Source organism: Pinus tabuliformis, chromosome 2_2 (genome assembly GCF_031772625.1).
Source record: "Pinus tabuliformis cultivar Carrire ecotype Pingquan chromosome 2_2, CPIR1, whole genome shotgun sequence".
NCBI classification, from domain to species: Eukaryota; Viridiplantae; Streptophyta; class Pinopsida; order Pinales; family Pinaceae; genus Pinus; species Pinus tabuliformis.
Genome location: NC_142300.1, coordinates 970,312,430 through 970,323,145, shown reverse-complemented (window position 1 = coordinate 970,323,145; position 10,716 = coordinate 970,312,430). Strand labels below are relative to the sequence as shown.

The following is a 10,716-nucleotide window of genomic DNA, read 5'->3' as shown; positions in this document are numbered from 1 at the left end:
GAAGCCAAAGCTAGGCTTTATATAAGTAGGGGGCCAGGGCCAGCCAAGGTAAGAAGTAAGTGAAGTGGATTTTACGAATGCCGATGGATATAACTCCACCGCCAAAATCCTTATGTGGAGACATCTTTCTCTTTTCTTGGTTATACAAATCTCATAATGCCTACCACGTTTCTTCGTGCATCTCCTACACCTGTTTTGTTCTATTCGAACATTGCCCCATTGCATCTCATTAAATATCCCGCTATGCTCCTTCATCACCTTGCATTGTGATTGTGACTCTGGAGATTTTCTAGTTTTATTTACAGTCTGCAAGCACCAGGGTTCAAACTTTGTGGCAGAGGCCACCTATCCATGTATTTACTTCCTTGACAGTGAGTTATGCCTATATTTATTTATGTTTCTGAATCTTTCATTTCTGTTATTGATTTTAGCATCATATTTTACCATTCAGCCTTATCCATTCCTGTACTTGTCGACAGAGGAAGCAGATAGAACCAGGGAGAGGGGTTAACAGATTCAGGGCCTCCTGCTTTGCTGGGAAATGACCATCAGCTTGGTTTATAATTTGGAGGCGCTTGGTTTATAAAAAAAAAAGGTAAAACAATCATCTGGCGTTGGGGGTAGGTTGAGGTGGGCACATGGATTGCATTCACGACAACATATCCACCCAAATGTTCATTTATTTATTTTTTATTTCAATTATTTATTTTTATTATTATTATTTTTTAAATTTAGCATAATAGCCTTTCATGCATGGCACGTGTTTCGTGTCGGTGAGAGTGACTGGATAGATTCATTCACTGGGGCTTAGGGTAGCTGGAGGTTACTGCCCGAAGTGCGGAATCATATATAGAGTAACTTAACTGAAGGAAAGGCCACCCTACACACACCAAAGAACAGGCTGAAGGCTTCGAGCTTAGCAGAAGCCAGAATTTTCACTTCCAGCTTCCATTTGTACCATAAATGGTTATTTCAGGGTTTCATAGCAGCGTTATTTTTAGTTTTTAATCAGTTGTAGCCTCAACTATTGAATATTTAAATTAACAGCCATTTGTAGTAGCTTTCCTGCCAATTTTGTGATGCAGATTGCTGGGTACAAGTAAAATACTAGATCAACACAAAATCGATGTGACCCTACCAACTATGCACAATATAGTGGAGCGAGGTGGAAGTTGGGTTCAACTGTTTTACCTTGTAGACATATTCTGCAGCCCTTAATCTTGTGTTTATTGTGCCTAGATTGTAGTGATGAGCTCATTTGACCTAAAACTGGAATGTGCAGGCCCATTATCATGACCCACATTGGATGCCCTTATGACAAGAGGACAAAAGCTATCACTACAATCCAGGATGAATCTGTGGATGTTGTTGTTGGCTATTTGCAATGGAAGCTCCTCATCCAATTTGCAAATCCCTGCTTCAGTACAACGAAGAAAAATGGAATTTTTGATATTTACACCTCCATCAACTGGCTGATCCATGACCTTAAGAGTCGAAAGGTTGGTGGAATCTACTTGCCAAATACTCTGTGGTTTTCGGTGAGTTCTTTAGCATGATTACTATTTTCTTGGTTCTTCCAGCTCAATTTCCTTACCCCTATATGAAGTAAATTACTAAATTCATGGTTGTGATAATCTGGCCTAGTCATTTATTGAAAACGATTTTTGTCACTAGCAGAGTCCTAACTAAACCGATGTCTGATATGTAATTTGATGTTACAAAACTCAAGGTTGCATGTATTAGAGCCTAACTTAGTTGGGCTTGTTCTAGGGTCCATTTTTGTTTTAGCCAATGCATGTTTAGATTTCATGTATTGTTATGCATGCTAGGCAGTAGAATGTACCTGGCTTATTTAGGTGTAATGAACTATAAGGTGATCTCAACTTGATTATGTCTGGTCACGGGAAGACAAATTCTTTAAAATTCTGGGACTTGTGATCTAGGACCCAAAGCCTTTATGAACAAACACCTGAGACCTTAATTGCTTACATTGATTTGACATCTAGCTTTTGTCTACCCTTGTATTAAAAAATATAACGGGGTTGGTAGCATTGACCAGCTACCTAGACTTAATGATTGAATATAGGCATCTCTTTATAATTTACAAGTTCAATAAATCTTCCTGAAAGTGAATTAAGAATGGTAAATTCTTTTCCCTTACATGAAACATGATAATGAATATAGGAGTAAAACTCTATAGAATTGTCTTTCAGATTCATGCTATAGATAATGTGTCTCCGTCTGTGCATGTACTTGAGCTTCCAAATGTCTAGGAGAATTAGACCCAGTCTTAGTTGGATTTTTTCTAGTGTCCATTTTCAATTTGCCCAGCCCACTAGTGTTATTCAATGCATTGTTTACTCATATGACTGGAGTTATGGGTTTTACTAATAGCTGGTCTCCTGAAAACAAATTCTTCAAAAATCTGGGGCATATGATGTACCTTGGAGGAAGAGGAACCCGAGGGCCTTGAATCTTATATTGAGCGGACCTCTATGTTTCATCTAGCTCTATTAAGCAAACCAATGTGTCTAGTATCAAAGATCAGTTGAATATGATTGAATATAGCTCTTTCATTTATAACTTCTGAAGCCAAAAATCTCTTACTGATAATAGTTTTAGTTTTTCCATGAAACTTTTCTTGATAATAGCTTTATCTCTTCTATGAAATAGGGGGAGGAAGACAAAGGAGAGAAGCTTAACAGATTTGTAATTCAACTCTCTGCCCTAGCTGATGTATATGCTAATGATGCATTTGTCTCATAGCAGCCTCATGGTTCCACATACCATATTGTGAAATACCTTCCCTCATATGCAGGACTATGAACAGTATGGTTGTATGTGATGGTGCATCCCTTAATCTTGTGTTTATTGTGCCTAGGTTGTAGTGATGATCTCATTTGACCTAAAACTGTAATGTGCAGGCACATTACCATGACCCACATTGGACACCCTTATGACAAGAAGACAAAAACTATCACTACACTCTAGGATGAATCTGTGGATGTTGTTGTTTCCTATTTGCAATGGAAGCTCCACATCAAATTTGCAGTTCCTTGCTTCAGTACAACGAAGAAAAATGGAATTCTGGATATTGACACCTCCATCAACTAGCTGATCCGTGTCCTTAAGAGTCGAAAGATTGGTGGAATATACATGCCAAATACTCGGTGGTTTACAGTGAGTTCTTTAGCATGATTACTATTTTTTTGGTTCTCCCATCTCAATTTCCTTTCCCCTATATGAAGTAAATTACTAAATTCATGGTTGTGATAATCTGGCCTAGTCATTTATTATAAAATATTTTTGTCACTAGCACAGTCCTAACTAAACCGATATCTGATATGTAACTTGATGTTACAAAACTCAATATTGCATGTATTAGAGCCTGACTTAGTTGGGCCTGTGGTAGTGTCCAGTCTTTTTTTAGCCATTGTATGTTTAGATTCCATGTACTCTTATGCATGCTAAGCAACAGAATGTCCCTGGCTTATCTAGGTGTAATGAATTGTAAGGTGATCTAAACTTGATTATGTTTGGTCACAGGAAGACAAATTCTTTAAAACTCTGAGACTTGTGATCTAGGACCCAAAGCCTTTATGAGCAGACACCTGAGACCTCAATTACTTACATCGAGTTGACATCTAGGTTTTGTATACCCTTGTATTAAAAAATATAATGAGGTTGGCAGCATTGACTAGCTACATAGAATTAATGATTGAATATAGGCATCTCTTTATAATTTACAAGTTGAATACATCTTCTTGAAAGTGAATTAAGAATGGGAAATTCTTTGCGCTTACATGAAACATGGTAATGAAGACAGGAGTAAAGATCTATAGAATTGTCTTTGGGATTCATGCTATAGTTAATGTGTATCTATGTCTGCATATACTTGAGCTTCCAAATGTACAGGAGCATTAGACCTAGTCTTAGTTGGATTTCTTCTAGTGTCCATTTTTGATGTGCCTAGTCCACTATTTTTATTCAATGCACTATTTACTCATATGACTGGCGCTCTGGGTTTTACTAATAACTAGTCTCCTGAAAACAAATTCTTCAAAAATTTGGGGTATATGATGTACCTTGGAGGAACAGGAGCTTGGGGGCCTTGAAACTTATACTGGGTGGACCTCTATGTGTCATCTAGCTCTATTAAGCAAACCAACGTGTCTGGTATCAAAGATCAGCTGAATATGCTTGCATATAGCCATTTCCTTTATAACTTCTGAAGCCAAATATCTCTTGCTGATAATAATTTTAGCTCTTCCATGAAACATGAGAGGAAGACAAAGGATCGGCTAAATATGATTGAATATAGTCATTTCCTTTATAGCTTTTGTAGCCAATCATATTTTCTTGATAATATTTTTAGCTCTTCCATGGAATAGGGGGAGGAAGACAAAGGAGAGAAGCTTAACAGATTTGTAATTAAGTTCTCTGCCCTACCTCTTTTATATGTTAATGATGCATTTGGCTCATAGAAGCCTCATGGTTCGACATACCATATTGCAGAATACCTTCCCTCATATGCAGGACTATGCATAGTATGGTAGTATGTGATGGTGCAGTCGGTAGAAATTACATTTGGAGGCACTAAACATCTAGTAACTTATGGAAAATTGATGTCAATTCCAGGTTTAGGTCTGATACCAACAAGACGCAAGACACTAAGAGTTCCTCGACATATCAAGATACATTCATTTCTTAAATATTTGGATAAAATTCTGAAGCAGACTAGGGTTTTGCTGTAAACAATTCTCAGAATTATAGGTCCTTTTTCTAATTAACACATGCACTATTTCTCGCTAGCGATGATTGTAGACTATTGTTCTCTATTTTTCAAGATAGTAATCTGTTTTGAACATATGGTGAGCCCATAGCATCAGACAACCAGTAAAATCATGGGCCGACACGACAAGACATGTGGACAGTCAGAAAAGTGGTTATTTATATGCAATGATTACAAAACTTTGTACGTTACATGTTTGCATGTATTCTGCGTGCCTTTTGGAAAGCTCTAATAGGATGTTGAGGTGTTTGCAACATGGCTTCTAACAAGAAGTTGAGGTGTGCACAACGTGGCTTATAATAGGATGTTGAGGTGTCCGAACATCTACAATCTCTTCCTATTTCTGGCTTGGTTTCTCGTGGTTTCTTTCTATTCATCTATACTGTTGTTATCCCCTTAAAATTATTGTTATTATTTCTTCCTGTAAGCTTAAATGGTTATTATTTCTCCCTGTAACCTTATTTTCTATGGTTTCATTTCCACATTTTAGTCAGTATCATTAGAGGATTTATAGAAACCGAGGAGGTGGAGAAGCCGATGATGAATCTCTCACAAATCGTAAGCAATTTGTGGTCTCTTTTTGTTTCTTTCTAGCGATTTATTATGCTATTTGCAATGAGGCATTGTGATAGAATTGTAATAACAAATCTTTTTGAAAAAATGGTTGGATTTGATTAAATGTTCATCCATCCTATAATGTTTTTCTTTCAAAGAAAATATTGAGGTTTTAATTTTTGAAGGAAGTTCATTTAGGGGAAAGATTTTAACATCATCATGTCTTCAATGACATTACAAAGTAGACCATTCATTTTTGAACGGACTTGTATATAGAGAAAGAGAATGTTGTCTGTACTTATTTGCACTCACAGGTCCATGTTTGAAATGATCAAGTGCGACTTGACATGGTAATTTCCACACATTTGTACCCTCCCAACAATCTTGCATTAGCGCTTTTAAAATGTGTGTAATTCAATGGTTTAATAGCATGAAAATTGACTTGATGCATCCTCCTATATGACTCTAGTCATGTGTCATGCATGATTTGGTATTAGCATTGGATCCAGTATATTGATTTTATCGGTCACATTTTGGTCTTTGATGTTTGCAGATTGTTGTGGGAAGAATTGGTAATTATGTACTCACAAATGAAGCTAGAGAAGTTACAAGGTAGCTATTACTCATTTTTGGCTTTCATGCAATATTAAACAAATGTTAGAAATGAGGTTCTAAAAGGTGATTAACTACTAGGTTTTGAAACGTGATTGACTGCGATGATTAAAAATTGGTGTCATTGTAAAATGGGAACCAAGGAATTAACAAATTTGAAATTGTATTGTTTTGTGCAACCATTTGTAGGGTATGTTCACTGGCACAATTAGATTATTAGAAGTTGGAATTAAGCCTGTGTAAGTCAAAATCAATTTTCATGGCCTGTAAGAATTACATTGGCCTTCTGTCTGGGAAAGACGAACTAAAAATGGTTTCATTTGTAATCAGTATTTTTACTTTTTTCTTTGAAATTTGATGTTCTTGATATTAAATTGTAGTAGTGCTTGTGTTTATTTGCATGTCAGGTATGGTTTTTATCAAACACCCCCAATTTTGAAAAAGGAAGAACTGGCAAAGTGGTGATGATTTCTTTACTTACAAGTTACAATGTAGTTTGGTTGCTTCACATTCTTGCAAATGCAGTTTTGCTAATTTGATATCTCCAGAGTCTCTATATTTCATGTTATAATGTTCTTAAAATGCTTAAATACTCATTGCGTTCCTCATTTATGGGTAATTTTGCTTAGTATGACCTTTTGTTTTGCTTTTTTGTGCATAGATATTCTCGATGAGAAGATGCAATGGAACACTTAAACTCAACTCCTTTAAATGTACTGAGAAAAACCCTGGAAAGCAAATGACCCCCTATTTTGATGAAACTGTCAATGCAGTCTCCACCATCATGATTTCGTTTTCCAGTTGGAATGGACAGAAGATGAACATTAACAATGGATAGAAGATGCACACAAACAGTTTTCTCATTTCTCACCTTTTAAAGAAGCACCATGGCTTCAAGGTATTCTTCACTATGTATTTTAAAATTTTGATTGGTTTTGTTTTTCTTTCAAAAAAATATATTTTGTAAAACATTCATTTAGTTTTTTTTTCATTATTATACAATGAAATATTACTATCTGTGTGTTTTCTAAATTTTGATCTGGCTATTTTATTAAATATATTTTGTAAACATTCATTTAGTTTTTTTTTCATTATTATACAATGAAATATTACTATTTTGAAACTAACTCAAAAATACTTTGATTCATGTCTACTCATTACATTTGATACATTTTGCAATCTGATTTTACAGAGTGATTACTTATATGAAGTTCTGAAAATGATCCATTTTGCAATCTGATTTTACAAAGTAATTACTTATATGAAGTTCTGATTTTATAGACTGATTACTTATATGAAGTTTGACATGTGCGTGACCAACAAACTTAAATCCTAAGAGACTCAATATCTGACCAATTGGATTTTTTTACCCTTAGTGTGTAAAAAGAAAACTAGATCAAAAGTACTAAACTAGCTCAAAAATAGTTTGATTCATGTTGCTCACTACATTTGATCCATTTTACAATCTGATTCATGCTGTTGTGGGCAAGACGTCTGCGAAAGGACATATGGTAAGAGCATAGCACTTTTCTAATTGCTCCTTAACATTTATGTTAGCTACATGATTTCAATATCTACGTTCAATTCTGTTCAGATATCAAGCATAGCTAGATTAAATTTGTTACAAGTCTCATAGAGCTAATTTCTAGAGGGAGGCTTGCATGCTTTCACATCTTCATCATCAAACCCAAATGTTTCTAGATAGGGTAACCTTGGCAATAATAAATAGTTATTTTATTTTATTTTTTATGAGGGTATACCATGAGAAATGCAGAACCTTGTTTGAATAGTGAAGTGTTGAAACTTATTTTGGCTATGGCTACCTATGCCCGAAGCACAATAATGGTTCTTATGGCATTTCATTTCATTTCATTATTCATTGTTGTTGTTTTGTTATACCCTTATTGTAATTGTTATAATATAATATTGATGGGTCCTTTTTTGGCACTCACATTTGGGTGAAGGCTGACCTTTCATGCTCTTTCTCAGGTATGACTTTTCTTGTTCCAATTCACAATATTGATATCTTTATGATTCTACACCTCACTCCCCACAACAACAACCCATTTTTGGTTACCAATGGTTGCAGGTATAGTCTATAGAATGAAACGTTTTCTTGGCTAATTAGTACCACATGTTAGAATATTCAATTTTTCTTCGAATTATCCCGGAAGCTATCGAGGTTTTTTAGCTCTAAATGGTTTATTAAACCCCAAGTCAGGGTTTTTTGGTTGTATTGCTAACCTTATCAGGGTTATGATTTCTCCTACCAAGGTTATAAATCATGAACTATGAGTATTATTTTTATCTAGGATATTCTCCTGCGCTTATTAATTTAGTTTAATTTCTAGTCCTTTCTAATATAGACTTGGTATAAAACATTTCTTTGTAATAGAAATTTTTCTATGTCTAAATCATAATAAAATAAATTATTTTCTTTTTCTCAAATTATGTGAGCCATGTGATGATGATGGCTCTAACGATAATGGCGTCCATTAACTACGTTTCCTTTAAGTTTCATATAATAATTTCATATAATAAGTCTATTTAACTAGGATGGAATCTATGACAATATTTTTGTACCAAACATATGACTTAAAATGACAAGTTGTCCTTAACGTTTCAAAATAAAAGGCATATTTTCTTGGTGAATAAGTGGAACTATGGAAACCTATGGAATTAAGTTATTATGTAAGTTGGCATAACATTATTATGTAAGTTTTTCATCCTGGCAACTTTTGTTCCTATTCTTTAAATGCAGCGTTTGATCCAGAGCCTCAATTCCTTAACGAAATGCAAGTTCTGATATTTGAGTAGACATAATGGATACAGTTCTTTAATCATCCATCAGAGGTTGACGCTCTGCCTTGATTTTTTATTCTTTGCTTTTATGCTACCATATGCTTCTTGTAGTCCTCTCACATTATTTCAAGTCCTCCTAGTTTATCCAGCTCTCTTTGTATTTGTTCAATTCAAAGAACAGTAACTGCAGGGTTTTAATTTGACACGTTCATGATTCAACCTTGGAATTGATAACTATAGTTTCTGTTCTGAGTCTCTTTTCTCCTCTTCATTGTCTTTCACTCCATTCTGCATGGAATGATATTCTTTGACCACATTTTTAGATTCTGCCTTCAAGTTCTTGTTTTCTATTTTCAAGTTACTAAGTGCTTCTTGTAGCTTCTCGACATCGTCAAACTCACCAATATCTGACTGAAATTTCTTGTTTTGAGTGTAAAATTTCCTCTTCAAGATTAGAGATACACGCTCCTTTACATGTAACTGAAACAAGTTTGTTTCTTTACATGTAACTGAAACAAGTTTGTTTCTCTGATGCTACCACTTAAGAGTTCTGTTATTGTGGCTTCAACTTATGCCAATAGTCTCCAAGCTGTTCAAGTTCCTGCAATGTGATTTCAAACTGTTGTATATGCTCTTAATTGACTATCCAAGCTGTTCAAGTTCCTACAATGTGATTTCAAACTGTTGTATATGCTCTTGATTGATTTCTAGATTTGAAATCCTTAAGTTAATCTGTAACTGAATTTTTTTTGTTGTAAATGTAAAAGTTCCTCTTCAATATTAGAGATACATGCTCCTTTACTTGCAACTGAAACAAGTTTGTTTCTCTGATGCTGCCGCTTAAGAGTTATGTTCCTATTGTTACAGCTTATGCCGATAGTCTCCAAGTTATTCAAGTTCCTGTAATGCGATTTCAAACTATTGTATATGCTCTTGATTGTTTTCTAGAGCTTCTGTTTTCATCTCTTTGAAATAAGTTTTGGATGGTTCAAAGGTCTCCTTTGTCCACTGCTTTCTTCTGAAATAGAACTTTTGGGTCTACATTTGAAATAAACTTTTTGAGTCTAGATTTGTTTTTGAGTCTAGACTTGTTTTCTTACAGCCTGATAGTATCAGCGTCTAGTATATGCTACTCGTTCAAAATGTGCAACTTGAATCAACAGTAGCTTAGGGCAGGGACTAACTGCCACACAACCCCCCTTGTACACTTTAAAGTGAGAATAAAAAATGTTATCTTGTTTATACTCCTTAGTTCTCTACATATTTTCTTAGCTTATGAGAAATCAATGTCATTTTTATAAAAATTCTTTATATTCTCCACATCAATCTCTCAACCAACCCATTGTTCAACAACATTGTTCATCTACTTAATGCATCAGATACTTTATTTGACTTTATACATTTCTATCTCAAAACAAACATATATATATATTTACAAAACTTCTAGCCACATTGAATGGTTTTGGCACAACTTACCTTTTCTATATATGTACTAAAGATCTTGGTGGCAATGTATGGCACAAACTCCATTTTCAGTAGGTGGTATCTCTATTTCTTCAAAGCTTGAATGATTTTATAAAATTATTTTTTACAAACATAGTACTTCATTTTAGCATCATTTAATTTTTCACTAAATAATATTATAGGTTTACCTTCTTGACATAAAACTACTCTATCATTAAACAAATTGCAACATGATCAATGTGGAACGCTTTATTGAAATCATTAAGTGCTAATGTTGGTTGTTCAATACCCTTATTCTTCAAAATTTAAATTTTTTCCTATAGAAACCCAACATGCCATGAAAGTTCATAATATCAAAAGTATATAAGTATAAGTCATCGAAAATTTTAAGGATGTAAATTTATTGTAAAGTGTAGAAACCCTGTGAATCCTTCTAATTCACAATATGCAGACTATAAAAAATTGGTGATAATTTTATAAAAATATTCAAC

The 10,716-nt window shown here is 34.4% G+C and overlaps 1 protein-coding gene and 2 long non-coding RNA genes across 5 annotated transcripts; all 3 read left to right on the top strand.

The window, feature by feature from the left end:
- Positions 1-889: 889 nt before the first annotated feature.
- LOC149196472 (uncharacterized) lies at positions 890-6,293 on the top strand. Of its 3 annotated transcripts, XM_089403747.1 has the most exons (4): positions 890-1,194; positions 1,283-1,538; positions 5,901-5,959; positions 6,149-6,273. In XM_089403747.1, exons 2-4 carry the CDS (start codon positions 1,293-1,295, stop codon positions 6,177-6,179), a joined length of 336 nt encoding a protein of 111 aa, XP_089259873.1. In that variant the 5' UTR covers positions 890-1,194; positions 1,283-1,292; the 3' UTR covers positions 6,180-6,273. The 3 variants fall into 3 exon arrangements, 2 of the variants coding, with proteins under 2 accessions (XP_089259873.1, XP_089259872.1); XM_089403746.1 differs by having other exon boundaries at positions 890-1,538; positions 6,149-6,278; XR_016254136.1 differs by lacking the exons at positions 890-1,194; positions 1,283-1,538 and adding an exon at positions 5,258-5,350 and having other exon boundaries at positions 6,149-6,293.
- On the top strand, positions 2,692-5,064 carry LOC149196473 (uncharacterized). Its single transcript, XR_016254135.1, has 2 exons — positions 2,692-3,180; positions 4,516-5,064. It is a non-coding gene; the product is annotated as an uncharacterized LOC149196473 (long non-coding RNA).
- A 71-nt stretch (positions 6,294-6,364) lies between the features above and the next one.
- Positions 6,365-8,124, top strand: LOC149196471 (uncharacterized). The gene is made up of 3 exons (XR_016254137.1): positions 6,365-6,420; positions 6,621-6,857; positions 7,949-8,124. It is a non-coding gene; the product is annotated as an uncharacterized LOC149196471 (long non-coding RNA).
- Positions 8,125-10,716: the final 2,592 nt, after the last annotated feature.